At 37.6% G+C, this 14,834-nt stretch overlaps 1 protein-coding gene across 1 annotated transcript in view; it reads right to left on the reverse strand.

Annotated features, from left to right (window-relative positions):
- Positions 1-369: 369 nt before the first annotated feature.
- Positions 370-14,834, reverse strand: part of CFAP99 (cilia and flagella associated protein 99) — a 165,860-nt gene continuing 151,395 nt past the window's right edge. The window contains exons 14-16 of the mRNA XM_051964330.1: positions 13,133-13,338; positions 2,450-2,630; positions 370-1,446 (exon numbers count right to left, since the gene is read on the reverse strand). Of these exons, the coding sequence (XP_051820290.1) occupies positions 1,285-1,446; positions 2,450-2,630; positions 13,133-13,338 (549 nt within the window). The 3' untranslated portion in view covers positions 370-1,284. The remainder of the gene's footprint in view (positions 1,447-2,449; positions 2,631-13,132; positions 13,339-14,834) is intronic.

Below are 14,834 nucleotides of genomic sequence, written 5' to 3' on the forward strand. Positions count from 1 at the left end.
CAAGTCACTTAACCCCAATTGCCTCAGTGGGGAAAAACAATAATAAGGGCAATAGATAGTATCTGGTCCATTCAGTTATAAGCCACTGAAGAATTCTTGCTCAGTCCACTACTCTGTGACACTGGCCAACTTCTCCTTCCTCCATTCTCACCTGCCATTGCCTATATAGAAGTATCCTGATGGAAACCTCTTTTTGGCTATCCAAAGCAGGAAAGTCTTTTGTTGGGATCATACACCCACATAGAGCCAATCCATTCTGAGTATTGATCCTAGCTTCCCCAGTGAGAATCTGCTATGTCATTTCTAATTTGCAATGGAAGTATTATTAAAGGAAAGCTTCCTCAAAGAATTAGTCTTTAAAATGGGTCATAAAGGATGAACAGAATCACAGGACTTTTAAAAGATGAATAAATGAAGGCCCAGAGAAGAAAAAGGCCCAGCTTTGAGATCATACCACAAGTAATTAAGTAGCAGGGCCAGGATTTCTATACAACTTTTCTTATTTTAAAACCGATCTTCTTTCTAATAAACTACACCTGTGTGATGGAGATGGGATGGGACAGGATGGGACAGAATGGGAGTTATCAGTTCATTCAGACTTGTAGGGAATAGTGAAAGTAAAAAAAAAATTAGGTAAAAGGGGGATAAATAATACTCCCCCCTCGCTCTTCTAGACATACTTTTGTTTCCTTCTTTATGTTTAAAAAACATTTTATTGATTTTTTTCAACATTGTCACTACTCAGGAACCCATTAATTCACCAACCCCAAGAAAAATCCTACTTTGTAACAATTAAGTATTATTAAGGACAAACAAATCAACACATTGGCCATGGGAACCACCAACTCTACAGATTTCCTTCTCAGAAACAAGGAAGGAGGCTCAGCAGGGAACATGACAAAAGCATTCCTACAACAGAACATCTGTCTGGGAGAGAACCCCAGCGTATGGACTATGGAGGGTCCTGAGGGAGCAAGGGGGTCAGAAATAGCTCACAAAAAGGTAGGACTGCTCAAAGCTGGGAGACTCACTTTATCCCCTCATATATTTTAACTCCTTAAGAAAACTGCTGACACACAGTATATGCTCTAGGACTTTCTGGCCAAGTCCTTTATCCCTACTTCTGCCCAACCCAACTTACTATCCCTTCCTATCTCTGTGACAGCTCTTGTATGCTCAGGGAACTGGGCTTCTTGGGAAACTACCTTCCCTACGTCTCCAAGTCCCCCAGGGCTGCAGTCTAGCTCCTGAGGGGCCTGGGGGTAGAACAAAGGAGGTGGCATTTTAAGACCTCACGATGCAAGGCCGAGGACCTCCACTCAGAGTCGATATGCGGAATTGCTCTCTCTGCTCTGCTTCTCTAGCAGCTGTGTTTTTCTGGAGTCTCTGGTAAAGTTTTATTCGGCTCTCCTCCAACATTTTCCAGTGTTGTTCTTCCAAGGGAGTCTAGGAAAATGGAAAGACAAGACCAACACTATACCTAGAACATAGGTCCCCAATTTACTTCCCCAAAGGGAAACTTGAGCGGCCCTGAAGGTCCCAGGGAATAGTCCTACCATAGTGGCTTTTTCATGGTCTTAGATCATGTCCTCTACTAATCCAGAACAACATTCTGGCTCCACAGATCTGGTTTTAAAGTGAAATACCACGTATATGTATCCAAGCAGGAGCCAGCTGATCTAGGAGATCCCTCACAGATTGAAATCTATAACTCCATGATTTTCATCTTTAAAAGTGGAGTCATTATTCTGCTAATACTTACTTTGTGGGCTGTTGAGAGAAAGATGCTTTTTTGGGGGATAGGTTCTAGATCTCCCTTCTTTCACCCACGTTGGAAATGCATTGGCCACTCTTAGCCTGATACTACTTATTGATTGATCAACACAGAAGCTTTTGGATGCTTTATTTCCAATCTGGACCAGTTTGCCACTCTTTAGGCAGCCTGCAGCTCCCACCCGACTCTCCTCCACTCGCTAAGGACCACCATATTGGCCATATTTTAGGCTACTGTGGCTCAGAACTCCTAAGCTCAAGGAATCCAACAGCTTTGGCCTATCCAGTCATAGGTGTATATATACCACAATCCCAATCCCCCAAAGATGCTTTATAACTTTAGCCTTAAAGAACCATTACTGAGTCTAAAGAGACTAGGGCATGGTACCCATGCCCTGATCCCTGCAGTACGGTGTTCTGACCAGGGTAGTTCTGAATCACTTAAGGCTGGCAGTAGAGCCCAAAGTTCCCATGGGGGTCCCTTGGAACCAGGAAAGGCAATTCTGAGCATCCCCCTGGGCTGGTCCCCATAGGCCAATTCACACTCCTCCACAAGTGATGTAGAAACAGATTTTTTAGCAGCAAAGCCATTCTGGGAAGGCAGGACTTCTGCATTTGGCTGGCTCAGTGAACCAGAGCACACTCCACACAGATCATCTCTCTGGGAGGAACTCACCTTGGACCTGAGCCATGGTACTAGCTCTGCTCTGATCTTCCGGGGTCCTGGCTTCACAGTCTCAACCTGCTGTAAGCGCTGCTCCATTATCATCTGGATTTTCTTCTTCAGTTCTAAATTGCGCTCATCTTGTATGACAGGTTTGGGTGTATGGAATTCAAGCTTTTTTTTTTCCTCAGCCCTGGGCAGAAGAAACAGACAAAAAAGTGAAGAGAAATGAGATAAGAGGGATTACTATTAAGAGCAATACTTATCTATTTAGAGAGATTTCAAGCCCAGGGACTTTATTTCTCTGGGAACCTTGGCTTTCTACAGATGGGCATCTTCTCAGCAAGTTAGAGAGCTGCCCTCACCACTAAGAGACTTAGTGACTCACTTAGGGTCACATAACAGCCAGTATGTGTTGGAAAAACTCAGATGTTTTTCCTCCTATCTGTTATTTCCCATGGCCTCTCATTATCTATTATTATTAAAATGACAAGCACATTTCCATAACATTCTTATCATCTATTATTATTAAAATGACAAGCACATTTCTATAACATTCTATCATCTATTATTATTAAAATGACAAGCCCATTTCTATAACATTTTTAAGGTTTAAAAATTACTTTTCTCAATTATAATCCTATTAGTACAAGTGAAACTATACAGAGAAGGAAACTCAGAAAGGGCAGGGCTTTGTTCAAGGGTCATACAGGGAAGGGATGTGGAGGCAGGACCCTAGCTCAGTTCTTCTGACCCTGGGGCAATGCTCTTTCCATCATTTTATGTCATCTTTCAAAAAGCAGATTTGTTCTCCACCTTTGGTGAACTTTGAATTCTCAGTTGGGGAAGGGACAGACATGGAAGCTGAGATATGGGAGATATGAGCCGTTCTAATCCCCGAGACTGAAGAACTGTATGGGTCATAGATGGGTTGCAGCAATCTAAACTGGAAAGTACTATATATAATCATTCCTAATACCCTTAAGATATTGGAGAAATAACAGCATTGATTTATATCAAGAACTAAATGGGCTGAGAACTCCAGATTGGGTAGAGCCAGAAAGAATTCTCATGATGATGAACTTATGGATGGAATGATCCAGTGAAGCAATCTTCCCTCAGATTCTTTACTTATCCAAGACATTCTGGAAAGAATTACAAGAACTGGTGCTGAGTGAAGTGAGCAGAATCAGAACATCGTACACAATGATAATGCAATGAATAACTATGACAGACTTAGCTCATCCCAGCAATACGATGATCCAAGGTAATTTCAGTAGACTTGGGATGGAAAAATGCTATCTGCCTCCAGAGAAAGAATTAGGGAGATTGAATGTAGATTGACGCATACTATTTTCACCATTTTTATTTGATTTTTTTCTCATGTTTTTTTTCCCTTTTGTTCTGATGTTTCATTCACAAAATGATGAATATGGAAATACATTTAAAATGATTGTACATGTATAACCTATATAAGATTGCTTGTTGCTTTGGAAAGGGGGGAGAAGATAAGCGAGGAAAGGAGAAAAATTCTTTTGGAACTCAAAATCATACAAAAATGAATGTTAAAAATTTTGACATGTAATTGGGAAAATAAAGCATTTTAATGTCATTAAAAAAAAAAGTCTAGGCATCTTAAGTGGCACAGTGTCAAGAGCTGGGCCTGGAGTCAAGAACTTGAGTTGAGTTCAAAACCAGCCTTAGGCACTTACTACTTAAGTGATTCTTGGTGAGCCTATTTCCTCAACTAAAAAAACGCTAATAATTCAGCACCTACTCCACAGAGTTGCTGTGAGGATTGAATAAAATCAAATTTGTAAATATTTGGCACATAGTAAGTGCTTAATAAATGCTTATTCCCTTTCCCCTACACTAAGGCCTTCCACACTCTTTCTAAGAGAGAATCAGTACAGTTAATAATAATACCTGTTCAACTTTTATTAATAGTATTTCAAGCTTTGAAAAGTACTTTGCTTAGATTATTCTTACAACAACCTTGGAAGGCAGGTGTTATTCCTTTTCCTCACTTTATACTGAGGAAAATGAAGTGAGGGAGACACACAGCTTCTAAGAGAAGAAGGCAGGAGAGAAACTTTTGAATCTGAGATAGCAATGCTCTTAGGATAGGCTTCATGGCTTTGATTTTGATTTTGGCTACCTTGGACCTTGTCTGAAAAAAACGGGGAGGGGGGAGGAGAGAAATACTGGAATCCTTTGGTGGATTGGTGATCTCATCAATGAGGAGCCTTTGCCCTGATGTGGAGCCGACCCGGTTCACATTTTCCCTCTAGATGTGACTTGTGTCTACACCTTTTTATAAATCTTTTACTGAGTGGACTGGGGTACTCTCTCTCATTCTCTTAGCATTTGTAGATTCTGAGAGCACAGCTCTCAGGCTGTCCATCTATTATCTCCCACTCTTGCTACATGACAAGCCCACATCCTTTCCCTCTTCTTAGGCATCCTTGATAATTGTTTCTTGCACCACTTAAAATTATTGATGCCTTTTGTTCTTTTTAATGCCACAGACATTTTCTGATAAGGTGTCCCACTTCCCCATTCATCAAAGTCCTACTTGTAAACAAAGAATCATAAGGACTTTTTTTTTTCCTTGAAGAATGGTGAAAACAAGACTAAAGCTTGAGGGTTGTTTAGCTGCAACCAAAATAGAAAGTTTTTTTTTTTTTTTTGTTTTTTTTTAAAATCAGAGCCACAGACCTAAAAGTTAAAAGAGACCTTGGAAGTCATTGAATCTAAATGAATCTAAAAATCCTCATTTTACAGATGAGAAAACTGAGGTAAATGAAGTTTAAATGACTTATCCAGTCACAGAGCTAGCAAGTATTTGAGGTAGAATTTGAAGTCAGGTTTTCCTAAGTCTTGTCCAGCGCTCTCCCCACTGTGCCACCTAGCTGTTTCTACCCACATATACTGCCGCTTATGATACCCCACTTTTCAATCAAAAAGAGGAATATATTTCATCATCTCCCCTCTAGAGACAATACTGGTCACTGCTTTTAATCAGAGTTTGGCTGCCTTTCAGTTTTGTTTTAATTTATATTTTTATAGTCATCTTTCTTCATAATTTAAATAGTTAACATTTATATAGCCAAGCCCTGTGCTAAACACTACACTTATTATCTCATTTTATTCTCACAACAATCCTGTAAGGTGGGGGCTATTTTTGTCCCCATTTCACAGATGAGGAAACTGAGGCAAATAGGGTTAAGTGTCTTACCCAGGTTATATAGCTAGTAAATGTCTGTTGTTAGATTTGAACTCAGGTAGTTCTGACTCTAGATCTGGGTCTCTGCCCATTGCTTCTCACCAGCTAGTCATTTCATTAGCCCCCTTGTCACCTAGTCTAGAAACCATGCTCTTTCAACTCTGAAACTCCTAACTTGGGTTCTTTGCTACTTCAGACAAAAATGAAAAGTGCCCCTACTGGCCTGTTACATAGCTTAGCTGCTGCCAGCTACATTTGATTCTCCAGGCATCTTTTCAATAGCCATTTCTTGTTGTTGTTTTTCGTTTGTTTTAATTTTTTAATATTATGTTTTTCCAATCCATGCAAAGATAGTTTTCAATATTCACCCTTGCAAAATCTCATATGCCAAATTTTTTTCCATCTCTTCCTCCTCCCTCCTCTCCAAGCTAGCAAGCAATCCAATATAGGTTAAACATATGCAATTCTTCTCAACATATTTCCATATTTGTCATGCTGCACAAGAGAAATCAGATTAAAAGCGAAGTAAACACAAGAAAGAAAAAAAGCTAACAAATGTGTTTTTTAATATGGTTGTTGACAATTCTCAATTTCTCTTTTGAAAACATGACTCTTTGGGACAATCTATTTGTTTTTTACACACGCATCATTGCTCATAAACTGCTTTAGCCTTTTTTTTTTTTTTTTTTTACAACTACCAGCCTTCTTTCCATTATCCTTTGGTTTCCCTGTAATCATGAATCTTCTGAGATGGCGTTCCATGATAGATAATCACAGAGCATCACTGACAGATGAACCTTTATGGTGGTGAAGGATCATGGAAAGGACTGAACAAGTGAGAAAGAAGCCATGAGCCCATTGTTACTGGAATATGCTAATAGAGCAGGAACTCCATTACAAACAACTCTCCTGGGAGCCTTTTATGGGACTATTTATGTCCATTTTATGGGTGAGGATACAGATTCAGAGGCTAGTCATTTGCCTAGGGCTGTGGTTGTGATTATTGGGCCTTTGTTTTCTTTTCTCTTTTTAAAAATGTGTTTATCATATTTAAAATATTTAAATATCATATTATATTGTATTGTTTAGTTATTTATAAGAATACCTTAACTCCTATCTTGCCAGAGTGCCAAGTACGTTAACCTACAATTATTAGGTTTTCAATTAATTTTTGAATGATTGAAGAAATGAATATTATTTGGTCACAGTCCAACCTCAGTTACTTATTAGCTATGTGACTCTGGGCAAGTCAATTTACCCTATTTGCCTCAGTTTCCTCATCTGCAGTATAAACTGGAGAAGGAAATGGCAAATCACTCTAGTATCTTTGCCAAAAAACAAAAATAAAAACAAAACAAAACCAAATAGGATCACAAAGAATTGGACACAATTGGAAATAATGGAACAACAAAAAACAATTTTATAATCAGAAATATCTCTACTGTCGTAGAAAGATACTCTGGGCTTAGAAAAGTCAGAGGACTTGGATTTGAATCTATTCTACTATGGGACTAAGTTTACTCTACCTACTGGGGGTCTAGTTTCTCCCTCTGTAAAATGGGAGTAAATCCTCCCTGTCCTGTTTCCCTTATTGAGCTGTGATAAGCATCCAGTGAGTTGTGATATGTAAAGTGTTTTGTAATCATAAAGTGACATATGAATGTCAGACTCAACAGAACCAAATTTCCCTAATTCTTGGCCACTTGTTCCTCTCGGTTACTTCAGCCAGGAGGAAAGGCAGGTCTTGAACTGTGAGCAGCTGACTTTTTCTTTTGGAACAGGAGGAGGTGGAGAGTAGGGGATAAAGGCCAAGCCAATCAAATGAGAGAATATTTGTAAAAGTGCTTAGCGCAGTGCCTGGCACACAGTAGGTAAGATGGTAATAAATGCTTATTTCTTTCCCAAGCCAGTCAGGCTCACTGACAAAACACCCCAGTGTGGCTGCCATATGCTGGTGATGCCATTTGGCCCACTTTAGAATAAAGTAGGAAATGCGTCCCGTTGTGATTTTTGCCAAGCTCTCCAGTAGGTCAGTACGGCCTTGTGGAGATAACAATGGGTTTGAGATCAGACTTTGAGTCTCAGCCCTTGAATCTCATTAATGACAGCAACAGTTCTGTGATACTATCTTAGTATTATCTCCTAAGAAATAAGGTCAAGAATCATGCTCTCTAGTAGTCTTCTAGAAAATGAGTTTAAATGTTCAGAAGTTTTTTTGTTTTTTTTTTAAAGATCCTATTAGAAAATATCTTTCACTCTTTGTACCTCTCTTGGGCTAGGTCATTTTATTCTGCTTTGTAGCCATTATATATTTACAATGGCTATTTGTAAGTTTTTGGTTATTATTGTTATTATTATATTATTATTTTTCTTATTCAATTGGTTTTCAGTGGGGTTTTTGCGACCCCATTTGGGGTTTTCTTGGCAGTGATGCTGGAGTGGTTTGCCATTTTCTTCTCCAGCTCATATTATATATGAGGAAATTGAAGTAAATGGATTAGGTGACTTGCCCAGAGTCACACACAGCTAATAAATGTCTGTGGTCAGATTTAAGTTCAAGTAAATTAATCTTCCTGACTCCAGGATCAGGATTCTATCCACTGCGCCACCTAGCGGTCCCTGTATTTTTAGAGTAATTTATAAAACTACATCATATAGTTATGATCATTTTTACATGTATTCTATACCACATTTTAGAAATTTTCTCTGTTAAAAGAAAAGAGTGTATATTAGTACAATCTTGGCTACAGATTTCTTGTCTGTTTTATTTTGCCATCTGGATTTTTGGTCATAATTATAGTCATTGTGTATATTGTTTCTTTTCTTTTTTTTGCTGAGGCTTTTGGGCTTAAGTGACTTGCCCAGGGTCACACAGCCAGGAAGTGTTAAGTGTCTGAGACCAGATTTGAATTCAGGTCCTCTTAACTTCAGGGGTGGTGCTCTATCCTCTGCACCAGCTGGATGCCCCATGTATATTGTTTCTTTTAGTTCTTCATTCTGCATCACTTCATGAGTCTTCCCATATTTTCTCAAATTCTTTTTATTTATTGTTTTTTAGGACACAGTATTCTTCATTTATCACAATTTGTTTAACCCTTCCCTTAATGATTAGGCACAAAACTTGTTTCTAGTTTTTTACTAAACAAATAGTGATGCTATGAATATCTTCACATGGGTATCTTTTCTTGTAATTAGTGACTTTTCTGGGGCATAAATCACTGGATTTCTGGATCAAAAGTATAAATGGTTTTATAACTTCTGGAACAATTATAAATTATTTGATATAATTCTTTGCCCCTTTATAACTCTGGGAGCAATGTGTTGGCATGCCTTGTTTTTCCTACATTTCTGTCAACTCTAAACTTTCCTGACTTTTAGAATTTTTACCTATTTCATGAGTGTGAGGTTATATTTGGGTCACATTTCTGTTATTATTTGCAGTTTTGAACTATTTTAAAGATGGTGGTTGGGAGCTTATAGTTCTTTTGAAAGGTTTTTTTATTTAAAAATAATTTTTATTGATAGCTTTTGTTTTATGTAAGCTATTGAAATTTCCCCTACCTCCCTCCCCTCCTTTTTCCCAGAGAGCTATTCTATTTAACAAAGATTTTTTTTTAAGAAAAAAGAAAGAGAAAATCTTCCCAACGAAATTTATTACATTTAAAAATCTGAAAATAAGTGCAATATTTCACACCCATGGACTTACCACCTTCTGCTATAGATTGTGGGAATGAATATCACTTCTAATATGTGAAGAATTATTTATTTTTCACTTACAAAATCTATGATTTAGTCTTTGGCTCAATAATTATTTGATGTTTTTGCTTTTAATTTAGATCTTTATATTTTATTTGTATTTTGTTATTGATTCATTATTTGTAAAGGATGAATTTGAATTTCTGTTCTTTTTGTATTTATTTATGAGTTCTTTGTGTTCAAGCATGTGATTAATTTTTTTTTCATAAATAAGATTTAAGAAATTTTGATTTAAATTGATTTAGGAAATTCCATATTTTTGTTTAATTCTGTAATTTCTTTCTTGTTTTTCTTTCTATTGAATTTGACACACTGACAGAAGAACTTTAAGTCTCTTAAAATTTACTGTTATGACCTACGTGTTTTGTTCATTTTGGCTATCTATCTATCTATTTAAACATCTGTAGTGTTGAAGGACATTTTTTTAAGCAGCCCTTTGCATTTCTCCTAAAATTTAACATTTTACTACCTAGGTGTTTTGTTCATTTTGATTATCTATCTTATCTATCTATCCATCCATCCATGCATCCATCTATCTATCCATCTATCCATCTATCCCTCTATCTGTCTATCGATCCATCTATCCCTCTGTCTGTCTATCTATCTATCTATCTATCTATCTAAGCATCTGTAGTGTTGAAGGACATTTCTTTAAGCAGCTCTTTACATTTCTCAATGGTTTTATTCAATTCATTAAGCATTAATTAAGCACTTCCTATGTGTAAGGCACTGTGCTTTACACTCTGAAAATAAAAAAGTCAAAAATGAAACAGATCTCAAGGAATTTACTTACATTCAATGAAGAGGCTTAAATATTCATAAAGAGAAGTAAATACAAGGTAACTTGAGGAGGGAGAGAGAACACAATAGCTAGTTAGAATTAGAAAACCTTTGTGGAGAAGTTACTCCATGAGTTGAATCTTGGAGAATGATTCTGAGAGATAGAAATGAAGAAGAAAGGGATATCTAGTATGGGAGATAGCTTGTGTGACTATATGAAGGTAAGACACAGAATATTGCTGAGTACAGCTAGTAATCAGCTGTTTCTCTAGAACAGAGAGTGAATGGAAGGGAGTAAGAGTAGATGAAGCTGAAAAACAGGCTGCAGCCAGATTGTAAAGAGCTTTCAATGTTAGGTTGAGAAATTTCTATTTAATCCCAAAGACATTCGAATTATGCTCCTATCCCAATATGGGAACAAAAAGTAATGTAATCACTCTGATAAAATTATCTTTTCTTATGGATAATGGTGCAGCAGAAAAAGCATTTACTAGGAGTCAGGGAGACCTGGCTCTTCTACTCACCAGTTATATGATGTAAATAGACAATTCCTTATTCTGAGCCTTATTTCTGCTCCATAAAATGGAAATAATTAGCCCTGCCTGCCAGCCTCACAGGGTGGTTGTGTGAGTTTGTCTGCTGCCAAGTATGTGTAATATAGAGACCCCTCTCCATACTTTAGTGCATGAACAAATATCCTCTTAGGAGAAAGTTGGCTTACTGTAAAAAAAAATTTTAATTGTCTTTTTAACCAGAAGTGAGTGTACATACAAAGGCTTGAATGGAAAATATTCCTTCTTTCCCCTATTATGCCTTTGAAGAGGAAGAACTGCTGTAGGCTTCCACCTTTAGCTGCCTCATCTTCCTACCCAGCTTCCATGTGTCCATGAATGCATGGTACCTCTGTCCCAAATAAGGGAGGAGTAGACTCTCATTTGGGGGAAGGGAAGTGTTGATGGACTTCAGTCCTTGCTATACCTCCTGAGTAACTATCCCTTTGTAAAAGCTCATATATGTTAATTGGTTAAATGATATTGGAGAGCATGTTGGATAAGGCTTCATTAATAAACATAAGCCTTTTAGGATTCCCTCTAGAACTTGGAGGGGAAAAGTAGAAGATGCCCTCTGGAGGCCTGATGTGTTAGACTAAGTGGCAGTTAGGATAGTGAGCCCAGAACCTTACTTCTCTACATTAGTTTAAAATTGAGCATATGTGGAATCTTTTAGATGCATGAAATTATAGGTAGGTATACCTCCTTACTGATACTAGTAGGATCACTGGATTTAGAGTTGGAAAGCTGGAAAGCTGGAAAGACTTTCAAGAATATCTTATCCAATCCCTTTCATCTACTGTGGTACAATTGAGGGTATCACTAGACATCTATCTTTGATAAAATTTTCAGGATATTTGCAGTAAAGAGTTAACTAATCTACCAAATTCCTAGAGGAAAAAAGAGCAGAATCAGAAGCCAAAGAACTTTTAGAAAGTTAGAGGATATTCCTCATAAGAGTGGAAAGGACCCTACAGACTCTTATTCAAGATCTGAGTTGCTAGTCAGGGTCTGCTCCTAAGTCACTAGATGAATTTAGGTACATCATTATCCTTTCATTTCTGCAAAATAGGAAGGGAATGAACATTTATATAGAATCTACTATGTATACTGTGTTAAGTGTTTTTATAAATAGTATTTCATTTGATCCTCATAGTAATTCTGTGAAGCAGGTGCTCTTATTATCCTCATTTAACAAGTGAGGAAACTGAGGCAATCACAAGTTAAATAATCTGCCCAGGATCATACAGTTATTAAGTATCTGAGGCTGAATTTGAACTCAGGACTTTCTGACTCAGGTTAACAACTCTAGCCACATATAATCTACATAGGAATATGGGATTCATGATATTTACATTATTTATATCTTGGGGATGGTTATGATGTTCAAATGAGACATATGCAAAATTCTTTGCAGCCTTTAAAGCCCTGTATAAATGATAGCTATTGTTAATTCAATTAACTAATTAATTCATTAATTTCTCTGGTTTCTTCTGGCCCAGATATGCTATACTTTCTGTTCTCTCCTAGCTCTAACAGTTTCTTTCTTATGTCCTACAGGGACAGAGGCCATGTCTTCCATGTCTAATTTAATTTTTGCATCTTCCTCAATAACTGAATTTTCATACAGAGCAGGGATTTTTTTTTTCCTTGAACCTGTGATTTCAATGATGTGAGGAGCTTCCAATGAGAAAACACCTTCTATAAATACTACTCAACACTTTCTCTGCAAATTATAGTCTTAAAGATCTGTTTGGTGCCATGAGAAGTTAAGTACCTTCCCAACCTCATATCACTGGTGTGTGGAGGAGAAGGGGTAGGAAGGGATCCAGCATTTATTAATGAGGTAGGCACTGTACTAAGAATTTTACAAATATTATTTCACTTGAGTCTCACAATAATTCCGGGACATAGATACTATTATTTTCCCCATTTGATAGTTGAGGAAACTGAGGCAGACTTGTCTATAATACCAGCTATAATATAGCTAGTGAAGATCTGAGATTAGATTTGAACTCAGATATTCCTGACTCTGAGCCAAGAAGGACATGCATAAGTAGGTACTTGATAAATGTTTCTTAAATGAATGGGTGGTTTTGAGTCCCTTCCTTAACCTATTTTTCCTTCTGTGGATGTACTCTCATTTATCAACGTCTTTTTTTAACAGGTAGCACCCAGAATTGGAAACAATGGCTCGGATCTGCTCTGGCAATACCGGAATTTAGTGGGACTATTGTGTCCCTGCTCTTGATGTTAGAGACGGTCATTTATGTAGCCTAAAATCTTGGCTGCCATGCCATACGGGTGGATTGTCTTGAACTTATGGTCACCTAAGATTCCTCCCCACCCCTTGACCAATGTATTCTCCTATTAAGTACTGACTTGATTGCAGCTGCTCTTCCACAGGCTTCTCGGCACATTGCAATCTGCTCAGTCTTTTCCAGAAGCTTGTCCATCTTAGCTTGCTTTTCCCGGATGATCTGGTCTCGTTTTTCTTCTTCATCTCGTTTCTGTTGTTGCTTCACCAATAGCAACCGTTCCTGAAGTTCTACCAAGGACATTTCCCCCATGAGACCATGACCAGCATCCTAGAGAGGGAGAGAACAATGGAATAATTGGGATGGAGATGTCCTACTGTAAAATGCAAAAATTAATTAAGAAATCAGTGTCATATTATGGTGAGACACTCTCTTTCCTTCATGGGAATAACAGGCATGTAAAATTTCACCAAAGTGTAGAGTCAACAACAATCTTCTCATTTTATGGAGGTATAAACTGAGAGTAACAAGGTTAAATGACATGCCCAAGATCATGTCATGACTTAGGAGTATGGTTAGATAAGCAGGAAGAGCACTAGCTTTGTAGTCAAGGAGATCAGGATTTTAATTCTACTTCCAATACACCTACTAGCTTTATGGCAAAGACAAGTTTCTTCTCCTTTCTTAGTTTCACTTTTCTCACATGAAAAAATAGAGATGATTCTTATACTTCCCATTTCATAAGGTTGTGAGAAAAGCACTCAGGTCAAAAGAAATGTGATAACTTTGTAAGATTAAAAATTTCATCCAGGTGGACACTTCCTTCATGCTCATGTAGGTAGTTTCATGGCTTTCTCTGGTTGAACCAATTCCTTCTCTGGTGGCCAACCAAAGATGGTGATGAGCTTTGTTGCACTTAGCTAGGCTGGTCCTCAGACAGAAAACACAGTTAATTGTTAGATTCCTACTTCAAGATTTCTTAACTTGAATCAAAAATCTGCCAGAGGTTATACTTTGCTGGTAAATTATTTGGGAACTCGACCATTTCCCTGCCATGAATGTATAGGGTCACAGATTTAGAGCTGGAAAGAACCTTAGAGATTTTACAGATGAGGAAACTGAGGCTCAGAAAGTATAATTGACTTACTCAACATCATATGAGACTCTAAGTGAAAGACCTGGGATCCAAAATCAGATCTTCTGCTTCTTAGTCAAGTGCTCTTTCTGCTATACTTTGGAGGAGGGATTCAGTGGAGGGATATGTGAGTTATCATTGGTGTTAGGGATGGAGCTAGAATCTAGGTCTCTTGAATCTCAATTAAGTCCTCTTCCTCCATATAATAGTTCTAGTATGTATTTAAATACATTGATATTCTAACCTTGTCCATTTCTGAATGATAAATCATCAAGTATAGAGAAGTGGTATAGAGAAAGCAAAGGATGGATTTTGTCATTGTTTCATTATTTATTAGAGCTTATCTTTATTGGGAAGAGAAATAATTCTGTTATTTGACTGTGGGACAAAGGAGAGAGGGAATGTGGTCTCTAAGGGTCAATAACTTTTGTCTTCAGGGCTTCTCTGGCTCAAACAATACCAGCTGGTTGACGAGATGATATCATAAATGCTTAATCTTGCCTCTGCCCAGCTCTTGGATGGACCTTTCAGTCTCATACATGAACTGGAACTCAACAATACACTTGCAAATGTTTTGGATCCTTGAACTGCCTCTGTGACAAGCAGTATCTCCTTTATTTTGGAGGCTAGTTGATCAACATTCATATAACTTTGGCAGCTATGTGGAGAATAGTTTGGAGAAGGAAAGAGC

Source organism: Antechinus flavipes, chromosome 6 (assembly GCF_016432865.1).
Source record: "Antechinus flavipes isolate AdamAnt ecotype Samford, QLD, Australia chromosome 6, AdamAnt_v2, whole genome shotgun sequence".
Classification (NCBI taxonomy): Eukaryota; Metazoa; Chordata; class Mammalia; order Dasyuromorphia; family Dasyuridae; genus Antechinus; species Antechinus flavipes.